The sequence below is a fragment of the Cydia amplana genome, chromosome 7 (genome assembly GCF_948474715.1).
Source record: "Cydia amplana chromosome 7, ilCydAmpl1.1, whole genome shotgun sequence".
Taxonomy (NCBI): domain Eukaryota; kingdom Metazoa; phylum Arthropoda; class Insecta; order Lepidoptera; family Tortricidae; genus Cydia; species Cydia amplana.
In genome coordinates this window covers 16,880,741-16,907,408 of record NC_086075.1, presented here as the reverse complement: position 1 = coordinate 16,907,408, position 26,668 = coordinate 16,880,741, and the positions used below count along the sequence as shown (strand labels likewise).

General features: G+C 38.5%; 5 protein-coding genes across 6 annotated transcripts in view; 2 read left to right on the top strand and 3 right to left on the bottom strand.

Annotated features, from left to right (window-relative positions):
• Window positions 1-2,082: 2,082 nt before the first annotated feature.
• LOC134649887 (uncharacterized) lies at window positions 2,083-2,915 on the bottom strand. The gene has a single exon (XM_063504721.1). It carries the CDS (start codon window positions 2,854-2,856, stop codon window positions 2,083-2,085), a length of 774 nt encoding a protein of 257 aa, XP_063360791.1. The 5' UTR covers window positions 2,857-2,915.
• A 1,277-nt stretch (window positions 2,916-4,192) lies between these two features.
• On the top strand, window positions 4,193-7,868 carry LOC134649886 (dnaJ homolog subfamily C member 9). Its single transcript, XM_063504720.1, has 5 exons — window positions 4,193-4,382; window positions 4,465-4,734; window positions 5,118-5,245; window positions 6,418-6,559; window positions 7,594-7,868. Exons 1-5 carry the CDS (start codon window positions 4,292-4,294, stop codon window positions 7,767-7,769), a joined length of 807 nt encoding a protein of 268 aa, XP_063360790.1. The 5' UTR covers window positions 4,193-4,291; the 3' UTR covers window positions 7,770-7,868.
• Window positions 7,869-8,327: 459 nt separating this feature from the next.
• LOC134649569 (26S proteasome non-ATPase regulatory subunit 5) lies at window positions 8,328-16,441 on the bottom strand. Its single transcript, XM_063504367.1, has 7 exons — window positions 16,214-16,441; window positions 14,774-14,918; window positions 13,742-13,963; window positions 13,001-13,253; window positions 10,467-10,655; window positions 9,013-9,327; window positions 8,328-8,601 (listed from the first exon to the last, which is right to left on the bottom strand). The coding sequence occupies exons 1-7, from the start codon at window positions 16,396-16,398 to the stop codon at window positions 8,405-8,407; spliced, it is 1,506 nt and encodes a 501-aa protein (XP_063360437.1). The 5' UTR covers window positions 16,399-16,441; the 3' UTR covers window positions 8,328-8,404.
• Window positions 16,442-17,342: 901 nt separating this feature from the next.
• Window positions 17,343-25,915, bottom strand: LOC134649615 (zinc finger protein 830). The gene is made up of 4 exons (XM_063504444.1): window positions 25,397-25,915; window positions 24,813-24,934; window positions 17,809-17,978; window positions 17,343-17,511 (listed from the first exon to the last, which is right to left on the bottom strand). The coding sequence occupies exons 1-4, from the start codon at window positions 25,863-25,865 to the stop codon at window positions 17,367-17,369; spliced, it is 906 nt and encodes a 301-aa protein (XP_063360514.1). The 5' UTR covers window positions 25,866-25,915; the 3' UTR covers window positions 17,343-17,366.
• The window catches only part of LOC134649606 (ATP-dependent (S)-NAD(P)H-hydrate dehydratase), a 395,537-nt gene continuing 390,529 nt past the window's right edge, over window positions 21,661-26,668 (top strand). Inside the window, exons 1-2 of one of the 2 annotated variants that reach the window (XM_063504434.1) lie at window positions 21,661-21,947; window positions 22,185-22,941. In XM_063504434.1, coding sequence (XP_063360504.1) covers window positions 21,717-21,947; window positions 22,185-22,925 — 972 coding nt within the window. In that variant the 5' untranslated portion in view covers window positions 21,661-21,716 and the 3' untranslated portion in view covers window positions 22,926-22,941. Of the gene's footprint in view, window positions 21,948-22,184; window positions 22,999-26,668 lie in introns of those variants that run through there. The other variant, XM_063504433.1, reaches the window with a different exon arrangement.

Sequence of the window (26,668 nt, the reverse complement as noted above, 5' to 3'; positions counted from 1 at the left end):
ACACCAGTGTGAAATCCTCCTCATCCACACTGGCAACAGGGAGCTTCTCCTTGGGAGCCGCTCGCTCTTCAGTACCCTTTACAGGTACACTAAGCCGGTTCGATGCGACTTTCGGACCGGCGACGACATCCGCGTAAACACGATGACGAGATGATGATTTGGAGGAGGCGGGGGGAGGGCGCGCGCGCGGGAGGCTCGCGCGCGGCGACACAGCTGAGGCGACACATTTTACAGTGTCAGCAACTCGCAAACTGACCGACTCGGCGCTCGTGGCTTGCCGGTCATCGCACTTGAAATTCGACGATTCGATTATTATGATAACATAGACCTGATCTCATGATGGAGACAGGAGGTGGCCATGGGAACTCTGTAATAAACGCAACCTAATTGTGTTTGAGTTTGTTAGAATTGTCTCGATGAGTATTAGTTGGCTGTGGAAAGAAAAATACATTCTTACATAAAAACATAGGTATACCAGAAGTGACTAATAACTAGTTTTTTGCCAAAAAACTTATTCCCTATTCCAATATCTTATACTGATAGGGTATGTCCATTATAAGGGGCCCGTTACTGGATCCACGTCCATTACCGGGGTATTGCAGTATCTTTAATATAACACGCCTGAAACATGAAAGAAGGATAGGATATTCATCTTTTAACATGCTAAGCGCTAGAACTTTTACATGTATCACGGAAATATTACAAATACTCCAAATTTCCTCTTAAATGTCCCATGACTGGTGCCGTTACTATATTGTATTAGATCTCGATTTCGTAGCTCTTTTTATTCTTTCGCTTATATTAAAGATGTGACTAGCGTTATTTTGAGTACCGACACTCAAAATAACGCTAATCAAATATTTAATAAAATAATTTGCCGGCTAAATAGTTGATTTATTTTCCTCTTTATTTGATTTAATAAATTATTTTCTTTAAGTTTTGCTATTTACCTATTTATTTAATATATCTTGGTTTATTAGTCTAATGTTGTAGTTTCACTACATACCTACATTATATCTAAGCTGTTCGCAGATGTTCGAGCCTTAGCTTTGCGTATTACGTAGGTATCTACGAGTAACTTAAAGGACTTACATTTTTGTAGGGTACTTATAAGTTGGTGGGTATTAGGTACCTAATATTCATAAAAAGTTCTTATTATTAACAGTTGTTAGGTACCTACCCGTTTCCAATATATAAGGCAATTTTAATAAATATCGCTTGTAGAGTTTTTCTATTTTGGTGTCGTCGTCGAAGCGCTAGAGTCGGAGTTTTAATAAAGGAGACTGAAACAATATTAATCTAGGTACTTACAGCTTTTAAGTCTCGCCTTTCTGGTCATCAAGGAAAGTTGTGTTCTTCGTGGTAGGGTCATTAGAGTTGGTACGTGGAAGGTACATTTTTCGCATCCAAGCTGTCAAGATCACAAATCATTAATTAATTTTAAAGGGCCAGAAATGCACATGCCGTTTTTCGGAATTAGCAATCACTAGTGGAATTTGCGAGCAATCAAAGACGGTAACTCGGTTTATCGGTCCTAACACCATTGCGCTTGAACAAAGAAACGAAAGTCCAGTATCCAGTAGCCAAGCCACCGAAATCGAAGTTGGAACTCTTAACGTCAACTTACTACGTCAGACATTAGGCCTTCCAAGAAGCAAGGATCTCAACAACGACCGGTATTGCGCTCCACCAAATATGAGTACTTATTCCAAATCAAACGATTTCATGTGAACTTGACCACGTGGCAAGCCAACGTTCTAGGCCCCGAGTCATAGACATGTCTAGCTGTCTACAGAACATTAGACATGTGGAGAGTAACGCATGAGATTGAATACTTGCTTTTAATTTTATTTTTTTAGGTGAAATAATTATTAACAGCGTAATATTTGTTAGAGAAACAGAAATCTCATCAGAAATAGGTATCTGTCTCTACATAAATAGAAAGGCTGATAAGATTTTCGATTATTCGATGTTAGTGGTAAACCATTTGTTAAGTATCTAACAAACAAAAGAAAAACAGTATTCGTTATCTAAGCAGTAATATTAAAATAATAATTTGAATTCAGGAAGTAACGTAGGTATTTATGTAATCATATTTAAAGGGCACTCGGATTTATCAAAAACGTTTTCGTTATCCCCTTTCGTGGAATTTACGTCACTTCCGGATGTTGCTTTCAACTCTGGGTATCTCGGCATCAATATAAAGTTATTAGCATCATAAGTATTGTCTTCCACGGTATTCTTCCATTGGTTGACAATCATCTTCAGAGGTTCCAAACACTGCAGGCTTTGCTTTACTCTCAACAATTCAATGTTGCACTGATTCTCTACCTCAAGAAGTTTTAATTTGAAAGCTTTAGCCAACATCTGCTTTCTAATGGCATTCTTCTTTTCCATCTGGGCCATGTTAAGAGTAGTCTGATACTTCTGTAACTGCTTTTCGTACTCAATGAGATTCTCATCATAGTTTAATTTAGCGTCGACACACGTGACATACGGGTTTGAGCTGTCTTTGAAGCTTTCTTGTAGACTTTGGGAAGTCGAGACACCGTCATGTGTGTATGAATATGCAGATTTGGTATCTTCAACTACTGGACTATGGGTAATTTTATTCTCCATTTCTAATTTTGACTTCTCTTCGCTGAGCTCAAATTTCAGTGACTCTATTATGCTTCGGCATTGGGCAATACGTTCTTTAATTTTTGTCTCATCGTCAACTTGAGATGCTGACCCTTGATCAGTTTGAATTACTTGAGCTTCGACTTCTTTCGCATCTTGCTTATTGGCTTCGTTTATTTTTGAGGGAATATGTTGAGATATGTTGTTGTCTCCTGAAGCTAAATTAGACGAGTCCATATTTAAATTAACAAAATCAAGTAAAAATTTTCACAAAGTGACAATTGAATGTCAGCAGCAGTAATGTCGATGTCGGTGTTAAGACTTTGTAGTGTTAAAAGTTAAAAAATAACGACAATCAACAGCCAGTTAATTTAAAGTTCTCCGTAATATAATATATCACTAGAAAAAATAAAACAAAGACCCCTGCTGCGTCCAGCCAAGGAGAATTCAGCTGCGTCTATCTGTTTGTATGTATATTCGCGATAAACTCAAACTACTAAACGAATTTTCATGCGGTTTTCACCTATCAATAGAGTGATTCTTGAAGAAGATTTAGGTGTATAATTTGATAACCCGTGCGAAGCCCGGACGCGGACGGGTCGCTAGTAGAGAATATTACGCAAAACTCTGCGTAGGAGTAGCCACTAGCACATTCAGATTACGAAAATCTGCCTCTCTATCACTTTTGCATATTTGAACGATAGAGAAGCAGATATAGATTGGTCAAGCAGATCTTGTCAGTAGAAAAAGGCGGCAAATTTGAAAAATGTAGGCGCGAAGGGATATCGTCCCATAGAAAATTTGAATTTCGCGCCTTTTTTTACTGACAATATCTGCTTGACTAACTATATAAGTGGTATTCAGACGGGACTGATCAAATCAGTCGATTTGATCAGGAAAATAATTGGCCAATTTGCATTCCATAGATAATTACTATGAAAATTGGCATTTATGTGTCCACACCTGCTGATTCGATCGGAGAATTTCATCAGATTGGCGAAAAATTGTCTCGTCTGGATAACACTTATAGTGGTAAGACTATCCCGTTCTGTCAGTTATTCCCAGTCCCCACCACTCATGCCCTATCAGTTATATAAAATACTAGATTCATGTATTTTAACTGTATCTGGCATGAGGGGTGGGGGAAATGACCGAACGGGATAGTCTTATGTATCTTTCAGTAGGAGTAGCAGCCAAAGCGCAATTATTGTCTGTCCTTGTCACAGTCTCACATTTTTTTTATTCCCCACCGTATATTAGTATGGATTATGGTGGGCAACAAATAAATTTGACCAATCATAGTGCCGCATTGCCTATGTTTTGTCCCTCACAGAGGCACGCGTATACCACTTCTATAGGATCCTACCTTCTATGTAGATTCATGAATATCATGTTATCCAACATTACAACTAAGATCAGGCTGACCAACGTACAGATAAATAATCATCATCAACCATAAACAAAAGCTGTTTGAGACAATATCGAAACCGTTGAAAACACACGCAATCGTACATCAGTTTTAAAAAAAGCTGTCATTTTGATGTCAATGCTAAAGTCACAAATGTCAATGTCACAATCGAATCGATAGTTTTCCGTTCTGTTGGCGCGTAAATTTCTTTGTTTTTTGAGAGCCCTAGTCTGCATTTGATTTATTTAATCTAACAATCACAAAATGGGTCTTTTGGAGTTGTGTGAAAAATATTTCCTAACCAAAAATCTATACGAAGTTCTTGAAATCACTGAAAAAGCTACGGATAAAGAAGGCAAGTCAATAGTGTTACCAAATAGGTAACCCTAATCATAATACCGGAATATTGTTTTACTGAACCTGTTGTTTATTTGCAGTGAAAAAAGCGTATCACAAGTTATCTCTCAAGGTGCACCCGGATCGTGTTGGTGAAAATGATAAGTTAGAAGCCACTGAGAAATTCAAGGTACTTGGAGGTGTTCATGCAATCCTTAGCGACTCAAACAAGAGAGCCACCTACAACGAGACGAAATGCGTAGACGACGATGATGATGTAGTAGTTGACCGCGACTGGACAGTATATTGGAGACTGTTGTTCAAAAAAATAACAGAGGACGACATTATTGCCTATGAAAAGGAATACATTGGTGAGTTGTTCCTGCTAAGAATCCTTACTTTAATTTAACTAATAGCTTTCAGTAGTTATACCAAGGAGCACACAATGTATTGACAAGACACCATGAAACTTGCAATAAATTCTTAGCTGGTTTCACTTATCTTATTTTGTTAACTTTTTAATTACTGTCTGTGTCAGTTGATAGTAACTTTTGACCCAAGCCTTTGGCTCTCCCGTTCCTTTTCAGGGGCCACATTGTATGGCCTTTCTTTACATTGTATGGTGTTTCCTTTTTCAAGCCATAAGTAAGGCCTTATAATGTTGTATTATAGACTGAGAATTAGGACAGGTGTTTCCAGAATTCTTTTCAGTATTCATAGCTATTACTCAATATCACCATCAACTTGTTTTCAGGATCTGAAGAGGAACGCAAGGATCTCAAAGTAGCTTATTTAGCGGGTAAAGGTGACATGGACTATATTGTTGATCAAGTGCAGTTTGCCAGGAGTGAGCATGAAGACAGACTTAAGGGTATTTTGAGAGTGAGTATTAACAATGCATACAACTGCTACTAACCTTTCATCCTGGAGGGAAAAGTATACCTTTTTATCCTCCTAAGGCCCAACGAAAAATTGAGTATGTAGTCAGTACAGCCCCTAGTCCTACCAGTAGTATTATTGTTTTATACTCATTCAGACCCAAGTACTTAGAAGACTTTTTTAAATGTTATTGTACTTATACAGCACCTTGTACAGCACTTATTTTTTTAAGAACTTGTTAAAGGGCTCACAGACAAAACAAAACTGTCCTTTAGAATTTCGCACACGCCAATTTCGATTAGCGCGAAATTTGTAAACAAAATGATGGGTTTTCTATTAAGTCCTACTGGTAGGACCGTGGTACGCTATGACTACACAATTGTTGGAGGAGCTGGGTCTGAATAACAAAGTTAATAAGTACTATGGGTAGGACCTTGGGCCTTAGGAGGTTATATTAGACAGGTATCCTCAGGTTTTCCCACACTAACAAGCAAGAACAGAACCATGCACATGAACTGTTTTTCTCAAAATAACTTTTAGATTACATTACTTCCTCAAGAGCTCAGTTTAAGAGTATAGGGAAAGACCATCAATTATCTTCAAAGTAATCTTTGCAACAAATTCATGTAGGTACACAATACTACCTAAGGGCCCTTGCACACCACGTTTTTCATTCCACAAAGTAGTTTGATGGCGTTTTTGTCGCGATACAAATGCGCGTTTGCATCGATAACGCGCTCGTGCCTTGCGCGTCTTTTTACGGTGTATTGATACAAATGCGGTCGACGGCGCGTTAAAAAAACGCGGTATACATAAGCCCTAGTTGTTATAAGTGCCTTAGTCTGTGGCAACTAAATTAACAAGAGGAGTACAATATAATATTTAAATTTCATCTTAACCATTTAATTTATTGAACACAGAACCCTTTATAAGACAAGTGTTTCAGGAATTATGAAAAATCGAACCCTATCACTATGAAATAAAGTGCAAAATCTGATGGGAAATAATATCCCTGTGCCTTATAATTTTATTAGTGTCTTCAGTAGTTATGCCAATTGTGCCAAGAACACTTGTAAGTGTTATAAAGGTATATCTTATGCCTTATGTCTTCTGAGTTCTTACAGGGAATTGTAGCAATTTCAATATCTTGTTCAATAACACTATTTTTGTTCCAGGATTTAATTGACAAAGGAGAAATTCCAGCATATAAAAAATTCACTCACGAGCCAGAGAAAAAACGCCAAAGGAGGATTGCGAAAGAGAACCGAGAAGCAGTGGAGGCTGAGGAATTGCAAAAAGAATTGGGAGTTGGTTCAGGTGAGACTTGACATACAGAAAATATTTCACACCACAGTATCAGTACATAGTATAAAATAAAGTCGCTTCCCTGTCTATATGTATGCTTAGATCTTTAAAACTACGCAACGGATTTTGATGCGGTTTTTTTTATTAAATAGATAAGAGTGATTCAAGAGGAAGGTTTATGTATAATTTGTTAACCCGTGCGAAGCTAAGGCGGGTCGCTAGTTGGAAATATAGTAGGGTTAGTAAGCGCATTGAGTATGCACTTTTGTGTCACGCGATGCCGCTTGGCACAATTGTTCCTTAGGTGAAACAAAGCTGATTTGATTACACAAACGGGTCTACCGCGATATAGTTTCATTGTTTGTGTAATTAAATATGTGTACAAAACGCAAGAGTTTAAAGTGTTAAAAAGCTGATTTGGCTCGGTAGCTACGAGAGCGTACCACGCTAAAAAGGGTCGGCTCCCCAGGTCCGATCTATGCTATATTTTTTCCTGTTCTTAGCAGGGATGTTGCGAATATCCGCATCCGCATCCGCAACCGCGGAACTTCCGCATTATTTTCAACATCCGCATCCGCATAAAATCGATGCGGATTTAATGCGGATGCGGATGTGGAACAGGCCGGTACAGGAACGTCTTAGCATCGGCGTAAGTGCTAGACTGCTAGGTAATTTAGTCATTAGCCAAAAAAACCTATTAGAAATTAGCAGTCAAGCGTGAGTGGGACTTAATGTACGGAACCCTTGGAACGCGAGTCCGACTCGCACTTGGCCGGTTTTTTGAAATAAAAATTACTAAAATGTAGTATTTGACGTTTTTTATGTACCTATCTTGACATCCGCATCTGTGAGCCTTTAAAAATCCGCATCCGCATCCGCGGATGTCAAAAAATCGGCATCCGCAACATCCCTGGTTCTTAGCAACTAGGGCAAGTTATATATCATTTTCGTGTGGCTGCCCATACATTTATCTTGTTGCTCAAGAGTCCTCAGCCTCACAGCGCATGCATCCAGAGTAATAATCAATAAACATATTTATTTTTTAGGTCCCAACAGTCTGGAACTCATGATAAAACAAAAGCAGCAGGCACGGGCGCAACAGATGGACTCGTTAATTGATAGTTTGGCAGCTAAATATGGCGGCGGGAATAAGCCAAAGGCCACGAAGAGGAAGGCCGCCACTAAAACTGAAACTGCTTCGAAGAATAAGAGAAGAAAGTGAGATGTAACCGGGTTAGCGTAAGGCCGTTTTTACACACGCAGGGCATTGCGTTGGTTTTAGGCAGCGCAGGGCGCTCCAAAGGGTGACATATTGCGATGTGGGAGCATTCGTGTGTCCAAGAATCGTGAAATAAACATAGCCCGTAGAACTGAAATTTGAAATATGACCTTGGATAGGCGGATCCACAGAACGAGGCATTACGGCCGAGGCACGTCGACACAGACCGAGCTGCTTCGCGCGGCAATTTCCTCGCGAGGCGGCTCGTTCTGTGTGGGTTAACTATATTTACTATTTGCTGTTTCCAAGGTGATACAAGAGACGCATAACAGTGAGTGAAGTAATTCAAGATCATATTTCTTTGCCTCAGCGTTATGTCGCAAGATGTGTGTGTGTGATGTTATGTTTTATCTTCTACGCATCGCGAGTCGCCACACAAGTCGAAATCGCAACGCGTCGCGTGTGCAAAAACTACGCCTAAATTTGTATTGTGAATTGTAATGTGTCAGTTCAATTTTATTATTGATTAGGACTTAATAAATTATTGTAAGAAATACTGCATAATTTTATAATGTGTTTAATGAAGAATAAAACATTTTTCTTTACAAAAATATATTATTAATTAAAATCCTCCAAATTTAATCTCCTTCCTCAGTAGCGACTTGCATTTCGGTTTCAGGATAAAATGGACCTTGTTGCACATACACCTGCAGTCTTAAAATAATACTATCATCAAACGCAAGTGAATTAGAAAGCCTTTTAATGATGTCATATTTTACTTCTTTCAACTCCTTTGGATAGGTCACTGAACGGTCGAGTAGATATTCAATAAAACCTGTAAAAAAAATTTAAGTTATAATATCTTAGACATAGGCATAGTAAATTGCCGCGCGAAGCAGCTCGGTCGGTGGAGACGTGCCTCGCCCGAGGCAACAATTTCCTCGCGAGGCGGTTCGTTCTGTGCGGATCCGCCTAATAAATCACGCCCAAAGTGCAACAGATTCGATGAAAAGTTTAGGTACCTATATCCAATTTGATCCACTGTCCGTTTTATTTTTTACAAGGCCGAGTCGTTGACCTGAATCATCAATTAAAGTCGTGAATGATTTTCTACTCATTAGAGTGACTATGGTCAATGGGCCGTGGCAATGGTGAACCGAAATCGACGCCGATGAGGCTCGCGAAGTCGCGGGAAAATTTACTGGTTTAGGTTTAGATATAAGTGAAGGTATAACCAATAAAATACCTGCAGTCCGTGCAACCAACTCCTCACCCCACTGATGTTGACACACCGCATCCAACACCGTAAAGGCAGCCGACCTTATATCCGGGAACGGATTTTTACACAACTCCAACAATGTAACCATAGGTGACTGGCTTAAGGTCCTGAACCATTCTCTGGTCATGAGAGTGACCCTATGGTCAATGGGGCGTGGTAATGGTGAACCGAAGTCGATGCCGATGAGGCTCGCGAAGCAATGTAGGGCGCGGACTTTGATTTCTGTTGCGGCGTTTCGTATTAGCTGCGCGACGGCGTTAATGCCTTGGGTGTACAGGCTACCTGCATTAGAATAAAAATAATATTAATTCGTTACTATAGTTCGTTTTTTGTGTCGAGAAGCGCTGGTGGCCTAGCGGTAAGAGCGTGCGACTTGCAATCCGGAGGTCGCGGGTTCGAACCCCGGCTCGTACCAATGAGTTTTTCGGAACTTATGTACGAAATATCATTTGATATTTACCAGTCGCTTTTCGGTGAAGGAAAACATCGTGAGGAAACCGGACTCATCCCAATACGGGCCTAGTTTACCCCTCTGGGTTGGAAGGTCAGATGGCAGTCGCTTTCGTAAAACTAGTGTCCACGCCAATTACTGGGATTAGTTGCCAAGCGGACCCCAGGCTCCCATGAGCCGTGGCAAAATGCCGGGACAACGCGAGGAAAATGATGACTATAGTTCGTTTTTTTAGCATTAGAAAGAACTTGCAAGAAGGTAAGCGATCTTGACATGTCTTTTAATTGAAAAACGCTTTTTAATAATCAAAAACTATTATTTATGAAAGCAGAAGAATATAAATGATCATATTAGATTCATAATTGCTACATATTTGCCGTAACTTATTTTTAAAATGTGTTTTTCAATTAAAAGACACATCAAGATTGTTTACCTTATTTCTAATGCTAAAAAACGAACTATAATGGGTCTTTAAATCGGCTAGAGAAAAATAATGGTGCGTAAAAATATAAGAACTTCACAAGATGGCGCTGACACGGCGTCCTATTGGAACCGCAGCCTTAACACATTCACTGCCAGCGCGAGCTTCGAGCCGAGAACACGTCTTTTCCGCTTTGTAGCGAAAAACTTCAACGAACAGATAATAATCACCCGCCTAGTGGTTGCTGGCAGTGAATGTGTTAAAAATTGTTTTTACATGTAATAGAAATAAGTTATACCTAATTACTGTTAATCTTCTTGATAATTAAAATATATATATATATATTTTTTTTTTTAATTAGATAGACATTAATAATTAAAAATAGATTATAATTTGCTTGATGCTTAATTTGAATTTGTTGTAATGGAAATAATGTATTGACATGTAAAATACTTCTATTTTATCAATAAAAGTTTGATTGATTGATTGATTGATTGAATGTCTATTACTACGTACTATTATTGTATATGTGTTACTATTACTACGTACCCAAAGCAGCCAAACTCAGTTTCCCCTCAATAGTGGATCCAATGAAACCCAACGTATCCAACGCTATGGGCAGTGTGGCTTGGTCCTGGCTTGCGAACGTGTCGAACATCATATTCATCAGGACAGGGTATTTCGTGAATATTTCCTGCGGGTATTTATGGGCGACCGTGCCGAAGAATTTCATGTAGCCTGAAAAAGAAAAGATGTAGATAAAATCATAATTTGGGAGAAAACTGCTCAGTAAATGCGATACCTACGTTTTGGGATAAATTTAACCCTTTACCAGGCTGAGATTTCAAAAACCGTCCAAGTGCGAGTCGCACTCGCGCACGGAGGGTTCCGCACCATCAACAAAAAATAGAGCAAAAAAATCGTGTTTGTTGTATGGGAGCCCCCCTTAAATATTTATTTTATTTTATTTTTAGTATTTGTTGTTATAGTGGCAACAGAGATACCATGGTCTAATAAAACATGGTCTTCTCTTCCCAGAGTGTCACTTGCCTACGTCACAATAACATTGCCACTTTATTTCAACATAACATGTTACATGGGTACATTATATCTATGGTTAATAAGTTAATTTATTTCTTTATAATTTAATAATTTTCATTTATATGTATTTTATCTTAAATTTTACTATAACACGTCATTTTTAATTATTCGTTAGCAATATCTTCCGATTCACGAAAGAAATTTCAGACGTTCGGGTAATTCTGTTTACACTACTGGCAACACAGGATAGCGCTGTCACATTTGACAATCCGCCATTTTGTCCCTGTCCGACCGTCCTTGTCGAACGCGTGTTAATTGTTATTTCCTTCTCGCTCAGTGTCAGCAGTCGCAGTGTTTTCCAAACTTTTCAAGCTTCGTAATTAATGTTTTGTTACGAAAATGGTTGGCTGCTCTATTCGGAACTGTAAGAGTAGGAGTGAAAAGTGCAGTATAGATTTGTTTTATTTTAATATGTTTCTACATGAATAACTTAAAATTAATGCCGTTAAAATAATTTTCACTGTTGGTTAAAATTCTCCCACATTTTAAAGTTTAAGAACCTGTAAACAGCATGATGACGTAGGCAAGTGCCAGTTAGGTCATTCGCGAATCTCGGAAGAGAGTACCAGGCGGAGTATATTATTATACCATGAGAGATACATCATTTGTGAAAATTTCAACTGTCTAGCTATCGCGGTTCATGAGATACAGCCTGGTGACAGACGGACGGACGGACGGACAGCGAAGTCTTAGTAATAGGGTCCCGTTTTTTACCCTTTGGGTACGGAACCCTAAAAATGACAATCGAATGTCAGTCTTACTCATCGAAAATAGAACACATGTTTAAAGTGCCGGATGTGGGAAATATATATCCCTTAGCCTGGTAGAGGGTTAAGGGGTAGCCAGACCAGACGGTGACCGACCAAACCTCCGACAGTCCAAAGACAAGATCAAGACCTTGGTCTCTGCATGGGGTCGGAAACCAGTCAGTACACCTTGGCAAGAAGCTATACCTGAATGAATGAATGAATGAATGAATGATAATTTATTCGAAACACACATACACAACAACACTAAAATAGGCTTAAATCTAGGTAAATTAGTAGGTAAGTAACAATGTTGCGAGGGGTTCCAGAAAAGGATAACACTCAGCATGTGTCGTAGCACATGAGTTGTGTTACGACGCTGATTTTCAGTATACACATTGACACTTAAAACAAACACAAAACAACACAGAACATAAAAACAAAACCGAAGCAGAATACAACAGAATGTGTAGTTGACACTGTAATTTATTTATAAAACCGGGACATGTTTATTTATAAATATTTGGACAATACAATACCTAAGCTTTAAACGTCAGTTAATTGCAGAGAAAAGAGAGTTTTTAACACTTTCATTGCAACCCAGCCAAACAAGACATCCGCGCCAGGCCACAAAAATTTCTTCATACAAAGGTGTAGTACCACGATCCTGACTATCGGGTCGTCCGGCCTGGAAACGGAATCATAAAATACCCGATAGTCCGGTTTTCGGCACTGAATGTGTTAAGAGCCAACAGGAGTGGTCATTTCTCCATACAAACGTACTCGACTGTTTCCTCCGTGGGTTTTGAAGCTAGAGCAATGATTTTTTCAACACAGATTAATATTGTCAATATCTGTGTCGGACCGTTTTGTTTTCTTTTTATATTTTTGTTTTTTAAGGCGCTAGAGCCCTTCAAAAATGGCCAAAATGGCCTAATTGACTATGCCGCAATGAGAGGCGTGCTATTCAAAACTGACATCAATTAGTCAAAAAAGCAAAACGGTCCGACACAGATAATGTCATAATCATTTAGATTTCCAAATTTGGTTACGATTGGTTATGTTTTGGAGGAGGAAACAGTCGAGTACGAAACCTCGATTTTTGATATTCTTACGCAGGATTTTTCGCCTTGTCCTCATCGCACTAGTTTTAGGAGCCGATACCGTTAGCGAGACGGGTATATTTACCTAAAATATTTAAATCTTAGCTCCTGTTGGCTCTTAAACAACGTTTACCTGGTGTAAGTAACGCGCTCAGAGGATTATTAGGAAGCGCAGCCACCAGCTCGCTGACTCTCTTCAACACGCCCGTTTTCACAAAATGGTTGATCCCATGCGGAGCGACCGCCAGACGGGACATCAACTCTAATATATTCAACTGGTATAGGACATCATTTGTTTCCAGCTCGGATACCATTACGTCGAAGTATTGGTGGTCAGCGCAGAGTTTGAGCAACTCTGGTGACTTTGAGGCGACGTTGACAACCACCTGAAATTATTAAATTCTTTAAGGCTCCGTGAGTTCAATCTGCAGCTCGCTAAGGACAGTGGAACGCGCCCGGGATTGCGAATATCATTGATTAAGGTATGAATATGTTATTTGTTAGTATATTTTTACAAATAAAAGTAATCAATATTAAAGTTCGATGTAAACTAAAAATGCGCATTTCAGAAGTAGATTTCATATTTTGAGGCTTTATGCTAAAATTGTTTGAAATTATTAATGGTGCCTTTTAGATAGGTCTATTAAGTGTTCGTGTTTTTTTGTCTATGGAGCGAAAGTTGGTTTCAAATCGAAAAGTTACTAGAGGATATTTTTATATGGAATGGATGAAAAAAAACTACTGGGATTGAAATTGTGGACATACCTAGTCGTGTTGTAGTACCTATATATACCTAGTCGGGTGATTTCACTGCAAGTAGTTTTATTTACCAGAATCCATATTCTAAAATAGGCATGTATGTGTGTGAAATTACCTCAAAAGCATTACATTTACAGCTGCTGTCATACTCAAGTGCGATTTTCATTTCTTCCAAGACTTTCGGGTAAGCTTCGTAGGCCAGGTTGGACGTCACAAGGATGGCTTTGTTGGTAATGGACACATCTTTGTCTAGAATCTGCTGTGCTACTGCCACAAACACGTCAATGTACTGCGGGACTGGCAGTAGTGATGGGTCAGATGTTACCACTTTTGTCACCTGGAAAAATACAATTTATTCATTAGTTTTTCGAGAACCATACCTTTAAATGAATAATAAATAAATAAATATTATAGGACATTATTACACAAATTGACTAAGCCCCACAGTAAGCTCAAGAAAGCTTGGTCCTCAAATTGGCATAAGTATAAGCCTCGGAGTGAAATTGGCATATATAGTCTATGGCACATAAGTCCATTGAGTTCGCTGTGATAATGATTCATCAAAGTATATGTAAGAATATTCTTAAATTTTTTTAAGTTTATGTAGATGTAGCTTATCCCGAGGTATGCAGCTCACAGAGCCACTAGTATTATTATGTGTACTTGGTGATAAAAAAAACATTGATTCATACCTCTGTTGTGCTGTATATGAGCAACAGAAAAGAATCATTCTCCATATTCTCCGAATGGGCAGGATTTTTATCACATACAGACAAGAGGTTAGTACTCATGAGCAGGAGTTCACAATCTTTTTGGTCTAGGGGCCACGGCAAGATCATTATACAGTATTGCATGCCATTAGGCCCTCTGTTTCTTTTCCTCAGTCCATAGTTTTGCAACCCCTGCTCAAATGAATAAACTGAACTTTTGTTTATGAATAATATAAGGGAGCAAACAATCACCTTATTACCGATGGACACCTGCAGAGGGGTTACAAGTGCGTTGTGGGCCTTTAAAATGGGAGTACACTCTTTTCTTAAAGGTTGTCTCAGTCTGGAAATACTGCCGACAGTTTATTCCAGAGTTTATCTGTGCAAAGCAGGAAAAACTGAACTAGTGAGAATGGGACTATTTAAACTGTAACTACCTCATCAACCGCAATCTGCCGAACACAGGTCTTTTCATGTCTCAACATGAACATAAAATGGCCAGTGTAATTTCTGATGATGCCGCCGAGCTCAAACTTCTCACAGCACAGCTTTAGCACATCACATGTTAAATGGAATTGAGTCCTGAAAATAATCATGTCTAATAAAACATACCAATTTTTTTTATGTTACGTACTTTTTACAGGTAAGTGTAAAAAATACGAATTTAATATTATCTTGTTATAAAAACATGAGATTTTTTTTATTTATTCATTTCATTAGACATACAATAAAATAGCATTCACTCTTGAGTGTTGTTTTAAAGAAACTAATGTTTGTTTTGGTATGTTTATTAAAAATATCAAAAACTAAAAAGCGGCCAAGTGCGAGTCGGACTCGCCCATGAAGGGTTCCGTATTTAGGCGATTTATGACGTATAAAAAAAAACTACTTACTAGATCTCGTTCAAACCAATTTTCGATGGAAGTTTACATGGTAATTTACATCATATATTTTTTTTAGTTTTATCATTCTCTTATTTTAGAAGTTACAGGGGGGGGGGGGGGACACATTTTACCACTTTGGAAGTGTCTCTCGCGCAAACTATTCAGTTTAGAAAAAAATGATATTAGAAACCTCAATATCATTTTTGAAGACCTATCCATAGATACCCCACACATATGGGTTTGATGAAAAAAAATTTTTTGAGTTTCAGTTCGAAGTATGGGGAACCCCAAAAATTTATTGTTTTTTTTTCTATTTATGTGTGAAAATCTTAATGTTCACAGAATACATCTACTTACCAAGTTTCAACAGTATAGTTCTTATAGTTTCGGAGAAAAGTGGCTGTGACATACGGACGGACAGACAGACGGACAGATGGACAGACAGACAGACAGACAGACATGACGAATCTATAAGGGTTCCGTTTTTTGCCATTTGGCTACGGAACCCTAAAAAAGGGAAATTTGTTACTTGGTAAGAACTACCCCCATGCAAGTATATCACTACATAGTATAAAACAAAATCGCTTCCCGCTGTCTGTCTGTCTGTATGTATGCTTAGATCTGTAAAACTACGCAACGGATTTTGATGCGGTTTTTTAATAGATAGTGATTCAAGAGGAAGGTTTATGTATAACTAGCGACCCGCCCCGGCTTCGCACGGGTTATCAAATTATACATAAACCTTCCTCTTGAATCACTCTATCTAAAAAACTGCATCAAAATCCTTTGCGTAGTTTTAAAGATTTAGGCATACAGACAGACAGGGAAGCGACTTTGTTTTATACTATGTAGTGATTTGTTAACCCGTGCGAAGCCGGGGCCGGTCGCTAGTACAATAAAATATAAGAAAGCTACAGGTAGGTATAGGTTGAATCAGTACAACAAAGATTTAACATAACCTAACAAACAATAATATTGTAAATAGTAACTTACTTGTCTGGTACACTAAGACACTGAACTATCTCTTTGATTCCAACATCTCTGATCACGGCTGAAATTTCATTTGCAGGCTTCAACGAAAGTAAGTTTTTGATGTCATTTAGAGCAGCCGGTCGAGATTCATCACGGTGGAGGCTATTTAGAAACTGACGGTATTGATCTGCATCTGATATAACCATTTTGGTTGGTAGCTTTTAAGTAATAGATTAGAATATATAAAAAATTTAAACACCAAAAGAAGTAAGTAAACAAAATTGTCAACACACTTCAATTCACCGCGGCCTAGTGATGTGCGAGTATCGAATATAATATAAAATCGATGTTATAAAATGTTAAATCATTTTTACATGCCGTTAATCAGGTAACCGGGAATAGAATGGTAATAAAATATCATATCATTGCTAAACGCCTTTTATTCTTATAATATCCAGTAAAATAGTCAATAAATTACAAATTAATGTTTTATAAAATTATTCGATACAAATCGTGTTTGTATTTGTATTACAACAGTAGTCGGTGCAAATATGTCAAGTCACGCTAAACGCTATATCTACATAGGTGTAACAAAACGTCCAGTTCAAAGAGTAGTATTTATAGCTGGTCAACCAAATCTTGTCAGTAAAAAAAGGCGCGAAATTCAAATTTTTATGGGACGATATCCCTTCGCGCCTACATTTTTCAAATTTGCCGCCTTTTTCTACTTTCAAGATCTGGTTGACCAAGTAAATGTCCAGTTGTTTTTAAGTCGTAACAGACTACCGCACCGCACGCGACCTTGGTGCGCCGAACCCATAAGTGAGAGCGAGAAAGAGATATGTCGGCCACCCTAAAAAGTACCCGGCGGTCTCGGTGACAGTGTAGATGTAATAAGCGATTTAAGGCCCCTGTACACAATGGGCCATCGCCGGCCAGTCCAAGGGAAAGGGACGCAGCCATGCGGTAGAATGAGATAGGAATATCACTTGCTCCCTGTAACGCATAAATGCGTCCCCCAGAACGGCCCACGCTGGCCCTTTGTGTACTGGGGCCTTTAGGTATTTTGACTAGTGTTGATGGTTTGGACTGGTAAAATGATTACCAAATCGTAATTTAATTTCCAAAAATTCAAATGAAACATGGTGGATTTCAAAATATAAATTTATTATCATTAACTGTATGCTTTCTTAGCTCGCCAATCCAAAAATTCGTCAATATCACCTTCATCATTTGAATCTTCTTCATTTTCACTTTGTTGTTCAGTATCAAATTTATTTTTCTTTGTTTCTTCTTTCTTTAATTCTAGTTCTAAGACCCTGAAAAAATAGCAAATATATAATCAAACGCTTCTCACCATGATGGCGTAATGCCAATCGCAACCTTAAAAAATCTCAGAAAGAATTTGATTTCACTCAAAACCTAACCAAAAAGTTGCCACGAAAAGTATAAAAGTTTTGTAACTATAGATGGTCAAGCAGATCTTGTCAGTAGAAAAAGGCGGCAAATTTGAAAAATGTAGGCGCGAAGGGATATCGTCCCATAGAAAATTAGAATTTCGCGACTTTTTTTACTGACATGATTTGCTTGACCAGCTATACAACACAAGTGCGTACCTGTTCCAATTTCTCATCTGCTCTTCTATTTCATCAATCTGTCTTTCCGCCGTGGCTTCCTCTTGTTCCCCAGCTATTATTTCAGCTGAGGCAGTAGCTTGTTCCTTTATTTCTTTTTGAAACTTTTCCCATTCCTCTTCTACCGGGTCCTTGTACTCTATATTTCGCACCTGAAATATGAAAAACGATTTCTTACGTTAAGGCCCCAGTACACTATGGGCCATCGCCGGCCACTCCAAGGGACGCAGCCATGCGGTAGAATGAAATAGCAATATCACTTGCTCCCTCTAACGCATAAATGCGTCCCTTGGAGTGGCCGGCGATGGCCCATTGTGTACTGGGGCCTTTAGTCTACCCTACAGCATAAAGCCGGCTTCCCACGGCCCGTGTTTATTACAGGCCAGGCCGGATCGCGCCACGCCTGTGGATGCCTGTGCGGTTGATTAAGCCGGCTTCCCACGGCCCGTTTTTTCACAGATCTGACCGCGCCTCTACAGGCCAACAGATCGTGGGAACGGTTGCATCCGACGAGGCCTGTACGCTGTCCCAGGTGAAATGAACCGACGCAGACGCGCCCCTACAGGCACCGTCGCGCCGCGCCGCGACGCGCCTTTGAAGTTACCGACTCCCGACAGATCGGACGGGTGACGACAGGCCTCGTCGGATGCGACCGTTCCCACGATCTTCGGCCTGTAGAGGCGCGGTCAGATCTGTGAAAAAACGGGCCGTGGGAAGCCGGCTTTACCTTTCCAAAGATAACGTTCTGATATTCAACCTAATTGAACAATTTACGATGTTTTTATTTTTGTTCAGTTTAATTTGTATTTTTATTAATTCTCTATTTTTAAATAATGTAACATCGTTTAACAAGATATTTACTTTTCATATATAGATGGTCAAGTAAATCTTGTCAGTAGAAAAGGCGCGTAATTCAAATTTTCTATGGGACGATATCCCTTCGTGCCTACATTTTTCAGATTTGCCGCCTCTTTCTACTGACAAGATCTGCTTGACCAGCTATAATACAATCCATACTAATCCATACTAATATTATAAAAGGAAGTCTGTCTGTCTGTCTGTTACCTCTTCACGCTTAAATCGCTGAACCGATTTAGTTGAAATTTGGTATAGAGATTGTTTGAGTCCCGAGAAAGGACATACGAGGGTAATTTGAGAAGTAACTTGTTTCGCCTATGAATAGATGGCGTTGGCGTCAACTCTGTATGTATTGATTTAGTTTAGTAATTAAACATATTTAATATGTGGCGTCATGTCATTTTTGGCAGGAATTTGTCATTTGACAGTAGTTCAAACAAAACTGGTCTGAGTTACGCGGGAAAATTGAGAAAATTGGAATTCGTGCAGTTCTTCAATTCTTTTTTTTGGAAGGCAAAACTGTGAAACAAATCCATTAAAGGATTTTACCTACGTTGGGTAGTTCGTGTCCTTCCTAGGGAACGGTTTGACTTTGGGTAAATGAGTTTAAGCGAGGCAGGACACGCATTAAAGATGCACCTCGCCCTGGAGCCCCGAAAACAGCACTTTTACCCGAAATCATCGATAAAATCCATGATTTAGTTTTAGCCGACCGAAGATTGAAAATACGCGAATTAGCTGAAGCCACAAACATATCTTCTGAGCGGGTGCATTTTATTTTACACGACGATTTGCACAATAAAAAGCTTTGTGTAAGGTAAGTGCCGCGATTACTGACTCCACAACAAATGCGTATTCGCATGTGAACATCTGATGAAGATTTGCAGGTGTTTAAAAAAATCCAACAGATTTTATTCGCCGTTTTGTCACTATGGATGAAACCTGGATCCATCACTACATCCCGGAGACGAAACATCAGTCGAAACAATGGGTTGGTCATGGTGAGCCAACTCAAAGAAAGCCATATATTCCGTCTGCTGGAAAGGTGATGGCGTCTGTGTTTTGGGACGCAAAGGGATACTTTTCATTGACTACCTGGCCAAGGGAAAATCTATAACTGGAGCATACTACGCATCACTTTTGGATCAGTTACAGGCGGCAATAGCTGAAAAACGTCCAGGTTTGGCAAAAAATAATGTGATTTTTCACCATGACAACGCTCCGGTGCATTCAAGCCGTGTCGCTGCACAAAAATTGTCGAAGTTACGATTGGAACTTCTTCCACACCCTGCTTATTCACCAGATTTGGCTTCGTCGGACTATCACCTCTTCCCGAAACTGAAAACATTTCTCTTACGGCGAAATTTTAAGTCCGATGAGGAGGTTATACGGGAGGTCAATGCGTATTTCGAGGCCCTTGAAGAGACGCACTTGCGTGAAGGCATAGAGATGTTGCAGACTCGTTGGGACAAGTGCGTAGAACTTCGGGGGGATTACGTAGAGAAATAAAATAAATACATTTGCAATATTATTATTTTTTTCTACTCCAGCACTTAAATGTGTCAATTAAATGACTGACAGTGATATCTAAAGCAATGTCATTTGAATGCTTTGTCTATAGGCTCATAAGATGACTGCTAGCAGTCATCTTATGAGTATAATACAACTGCTTTATTTTTTTTAAAGATACAAGTTCCGATCATCTTGATTGAAAGAGGTATGTTTTCATTTACAATAATAACTCTTTTTTTTTTTTAATAATAACTCAATTTTTTTTAAATAATAACTCTTTTTTTTAATAATAACTCTTTTTTTTTAATAATAACTTTTTTTTTTTTTTTTTTTTTGCTGCAGCTGTCATAGAAAAAGTAATGTATGCAACAGCTCATAATTGGTTCTTAAAATTCTCGGGTCTTTTTTTACAAAACTCGACTACGTCTCGTTTTGTAACTTCGACCCTTGAATTTTAAGAACCCTTATTATATCACTGTTGCATAAACTACTATTTGATATGAAACCAAGTTACTTCTCAAACAACCCTCGTAGGATAGTTTTTATTCCAGAATGCATCCCTTATGGAATTATGAATGGGGAATGAACAGCAACTGCATAACAAACTTTGTCGATAGGAACTGTCCCGCCCGCGCGGTGTAGCACCGCCCGCGCGCCGGCGCTGGTGCATGGTTTGGTTGAAATTTGTTATAGAGATAGTTTGAGCCCTGGGGCCCCTGGGGAAGGACATAGGGTAGTTGTTATCCTGAAAATCATCCCTTAAGAGGGTGGAAATTATCTCACTTCCACCCCGAAAGTGCGATAATTAATGCATCGCCTGACAATCGATGTTAGCATTACGCTCAAATTGAAATTGCCTTTATACTTATCGAGGCGTTTAAAAAGAAACTACCCAAATTACCAATTCCACGCAGACGAAGTCGCGGGCAAAAGCTAGTATAATAAATGCGAAAGTGTGTCTGTCTGTCTGTCTGTTACCTCTTCACGCTTAAACCGCTGAACCGATTTAGTTGAAATTTGGTATGAAGATAGTTTGAGTCCCGGGGAAGGACATAGGATACTTTTTATCTGAGAACTCACCCCTTAAGGGGGTGAAAAGGGGTGTGGAAATTTGTATGGGCAATCAATAAGCGCTGAACCGATTTAGTTGAAATTCGGTATGGAGATAATTTGAATCCCGGGGAAGGACATAGGATAGTTTTTATCCCAAAAATCTCCCAAAAATCAAATCAAAAATTTAACTTTAAGGGGGTGAAAAGGGGGGTAAAAGTTTGTATGGGGAATCGTTAAAAAGCAGATTGGGTAAAAATAAGCTACCCAAATTACTAACTCCACGCAGACGAAGTCGCGGGCAAAAGCTAGTAGAATATAACAGATAGGAAGTGTTAATTTTGGTGACTGGTAGTATGGTAGTATCCGAACGATCCTTCCAGTGTCATTTGCGAAAACGTCAAATCTATTTTATCAAAACCTTATCGTCATTTTATTATTAATCAATATTTAATAAACATCGTTTTGGTATGTTGATATCGAGTAATATTTTATCAAAAAGGCTATACAATTGGTGTTTAAAAGTGAATACTTGTCGATTCAAAGGCACAATGAACGACACACTGTTGAAATCGGTAAAGGCTTGCATACCAAAGTTAGATGGTGGTAAACACAAGGGTCAAGCCGGTAGGATAGGAATAGTTGGAGGATCCTTAGAATACACGGGAGCGCCATATTTTGCTGGGATAAGTGCTTTGAAAGTGAGTTTGGTCTATTATAATTTACTATTGTTTGAATTTTGTAAACTTTGGCTAAACACAATACCTGTATTGTTTCTTTGAATTAATATATGATTATGACTATTTTAACACACCATGTTATATTTTTATGGAACTAATGGCAAATATGCATAAGTACTCTGGACTTTGGTATAATTTTTTGGCTCACCAAATCATTCTGAAGATGGAATATAATGGAAGTAACTTTTCGATTTACAGGTTGGAGCTGATTTGGTGCACATATTTTGTGCATCTTCAGCAGCAAGCGTCATTAAGTCATACAGCCCAGAACTAATAGTACATCCATTACTGGATCACTGTAATGCTACTGCACAAATTTCTCCATGGCTGGAAAGACTTCATGCCTTAGTCATCGGTCCAGGGCTAGGACGAGAGACGGAAACCTTCAATGTTGTGTCAGATTTGATAAACATTATAAAAGAGAAGAAAATACCCTTAGTTATTGATGCAGATGGACTGTTTCTAGTAACTAGCAAACCGGAAGTTATTAAAGATTTCTCATCACCTGTTATATTGACTCCTAATAAAATAGAATTTGAAAGGCTATGTAGCAGCCTCGGTGGGGCTTCAGAGTTACGAACCCTTGGAGAAAACGTAACAGTTTTCAGGAAAGGAGAAGAGGATCAAGTATATTCTTCACTTCCGGAAGCAGAGTGGAAGTCAAATGTCTATGGATCGAACCGAAGATGTGGTGGACAAGGGGATATTTTATCAGGATCTATTGCTACATTTTTAAACTGGACTTTGAGTAATAAGGATAAGATTGAGATTGGTTTGGCTGCTGATCCTCGGACAGCAGCATCCTTGGCCTGCTATTCAGCATCAATTCTTGTAAGGTTATGTAATGAGAAGGCTTTCAAAGTCAAAGGCAGAAGTATGCTGGCTGGTGATATGACTGAGTACATCCATGAATCTTTTGAAGAGTTATATGGACAATAATATTTTAGGAATGCAAGTACATACCATCATAATACTGTCATCAAAGCAAGGTCATCATTCAGTTTAGAGTGCTGTTTTTAGGGTTCCGTAGCCAAATGGCAAAAAACGGAACCCTTATAGATTCGTCATGTCTGTCTGTCTGTCCGTCTGTCCGTCTGTCCGTCCGTATGTCACAGCCACTTTTCTCCGAAACTATAAGAACTATACTGTTGAAACTTGGTAAGTAGATGTATTCTGTGAACCGCATTAAGATTTTCACACAAAAATAGAAAAAAAACAATAAATTTTTGGGGTTCCCCATACTTCGAACTGAAACTCAAAAATTTTTTTTTACAAACCCATACGTGTGGGGTATCTATGGATAGGTCTTCAAAAATGATATTGAGGTTTCTAATATCATTTTTTTCTAAACTGAATAGTTTGCGCGAGAGACACTTCCAAAGTGGTAAAATGTGTGTCCCCCCCCCTGTAACTTCTAAAATAAGAGAATGATAAAACTAAAAAAAATATATGATGTACATTACCATGTAAACTTCCACCGAAAATTGGTTTGAACGAGATCTAGTAAGTAGTTTTTTTTTTATACGTCATAAATCGCCTAAATACGGAACCCTTCATGGGCGAGTCCGACTCGCACTTGGCCGCTTTTTTATATTTAATATGGGTGTAACATAGACTGGCCTGGGTCTTTTAGTTTTAAGAATACAAGAAAGAATTTTTGCTGTTAGTTTTTGAAAGCATCTATATTCTATAAACCAAAGGTTTTTGATTTTAGTAATTTTATATAATTGAAATATAAAATAATTAATAAAAACATAATTAATGCATTCATTATCTTCCTCGCGTTGTCCCGGCATTTTGCCACGGCTCATGGGAGCCTGGGGGTCCGCTTGGCAACTAATCCCAGTAATTGGCGTGGGCACTAGTTTTTACGAAAGCGACTGCCATCAGACCTTCCAACCCAGAGGGTAAACTAGGCCCATATTGGGATTAGTCCGGTTTCCTCACAATGTTTTCCTTCACCGAAAAGCGACTGGTAAATATCAAATGATATTTCGTACATAAGTTCCGAAAAACTCATTGGTACGAGCCGGGGTTCGAACCCGCGACCTCCGGATTGCAAGTCGCATGCTCTTACCGCTAGGCCACCAGCGCTTACATAATTAATGCATTATGTGTAGTATTTTTTGTTTCATTAGCCGGGTCCACACAGAGCGATCGCACGCCCGAGGCAATTTCCTTGCGCACAAATTTGAATTCGCTTTGTTCACATATGTGACTGCGATAATGCGTAACCTTAGTATAGTACCTAGGGGTCATCCATTAATTACGTCACACGAATTTCTAGGTTTTTGACCCCTCCCCCCCTCCTTGTCACACTTGGTCGCATTTCGCAAACCCCTCCCCCCTAGTGTGACGTCACATTTTTTCTACGAAATCGCCAAATCGAATTAAGTACCTATGTATTATTAATATTTTATCAAAATATTTTTGACGATATAAATATTAGTAATTTTATAACCCAAAACTGCTTAGGAAAGAAAATTAAACGAATAAAAACGATTTACGTTTTAAAAACTTGTTATTTAAATGTACAGCGAATAAAATAATTTAAATAAATTTTCGGTTACTGATGAAGTTAAAGTGATGTCACAAAGTTTGTGTCTCCCCCCTCCCCCATGTCACAATATGTCACATTTTCTTGACCCCCTCCCTCCCCCTAAACGTGTGATGTAATTAATGGATGACCCCGTATTATGCAGATGAGGCACGTCTATACTGGCCGTTTTGTGCGCAAGGAAATTGCCTGTGCAAGTGTGGACCCTGCTATTGGATATGCCAATCTGTCATTGTTTCATGTAAGTTTACGGATAAAATTTAAATTACCTTTGCATCCAAGATAGGGTCATCAAAAAATCCTTCTGGTATAGGGGCCTCTGGTACAGGTGGAGTTTTATCTTTGCCACTGGAATCCTTGACTTTCATACTGGATCTAGGCTTCTCATCGCCTTTTAACATAAAAACAATATCATAATAATACACTGCGCAGATTAGCTTTAACTTTACTTATAATTAACCATTTGACCACCAGAAGACCAATATCCACCATCATGACTTAAGATTTTTGCAATCATAAAACGTAGGCATGTTCATGGCATACATACATATAACAAGAACTGGTGGAGAACAGCACAGAATAGGAAAGAATGAGAAAAACTGGGCAAGGCCTTTTCCGCACACGCAACATGCAAATAAATATATTAAATTGTAATCCAATTAAAGTGTAAAAAAATGCATGAAATAAAGGCTATCTATACTGTTACTATGCATAAAGTACCTAACAATACAATTCAATTGGCCCGAAACATTTTAATGGTCAGCATGTAGCATAGAACCAAAAACATTTGTTTGCAACTAATACATTAGAAAATACTAGTTAGTGACTTATGCATTCAAATATTTGGTATTACCTCCATTTAGTGTTGCCTGCACTAAATCCAGATTTAAAGGTGCCCTTTTTATCTCCTCATTGTGAAAAGAAATTACGTTAGGCACATTACTCTTCGGTAACTGTACAGGTATAACATCACCAGCATTTTTCAGGATGCTCTTTAATTTTTTCTCCGGTGGAGCATCTGATGGTGGAACACCCAACCTTTTAACTTTTTTAGCATCTGTGAAATCGTTGGTGATTTTCTTTAGCTCTTTAGCTTTCTCTACGTTTTCTCTGTGCTGTTTACTATTAAGATGCACTGCCCATACTGCTTCTGACCGGACCACAGAAGAGCATAGTAAGCACATAAGCTGGCCCAAGTTATTATATTTGGCTAACGGATTATCTATCTTCGTAGCCTTAACGTCTTTCTTCTTGCGTTCTGCCATGAGGCGCCGCATTTCTTCTTGGGCCTTCTTCTTTTCCATTTGCGCGCGGAGCGACATGGTGAACACGTGTGCTACAATACGTAATGCTGGAACTGCTAACGCGCGCTAGAAGTGCGTGCTGTTTGTTATCTGGAAGTCTGGAATACTTTGAATTACTGCTAAAACTATGCAAAGCACGAATACGAAATCCAAATAAATAAATTTGACAGAGGTAGTATGTCAATGTCATTATCAAATTGACAGTCAGAATAGACATCTCATAGATATAACATATCAGCGTCTTCATGTGTATCTCAAATGGTACCCCAAACAATAATATAAAGGCAATAATTTTATATTAAAGAAAATAATAAATGGAATGGAATGGTAAAATAAAAGTCATGCATGGAAATGCAGTAGAAAACTGTAAAAATATTATACTGCTTAAAATTATCTTCAAACTATAGTGTGTCAAAGGTCTGTTTGATTTCAAACATAGACAGAGAGAATCATACTATCTTTGTCTTACACTAGTACTAGCACCCAAAAGAAAAGGATGAGTATAGTTTTTTTTTGTTCCTGTTGACAAGATTTGGTTGACCCAGTATCCTAGTGAGTATTATATTCTTTGCCCAGTTTAAATAAGCGGTTGAAATATATTATACTACTCTTTGGGTTGAAATCAGTTGAAATACTCATATTAATATAAAAATTGAAAGTTTCTAAATATTTACTTGCTAAATACTCTTAGGATTATTTTATCATCTTCGTTTTTCATCATAATATCAAAAAATCTGAATTATTTTAAACACTTTGGTTTTTAACGGCCATATTTTTTATGAAATTTAAACGCTACCATAGACATGAAACTTCTATGCGAT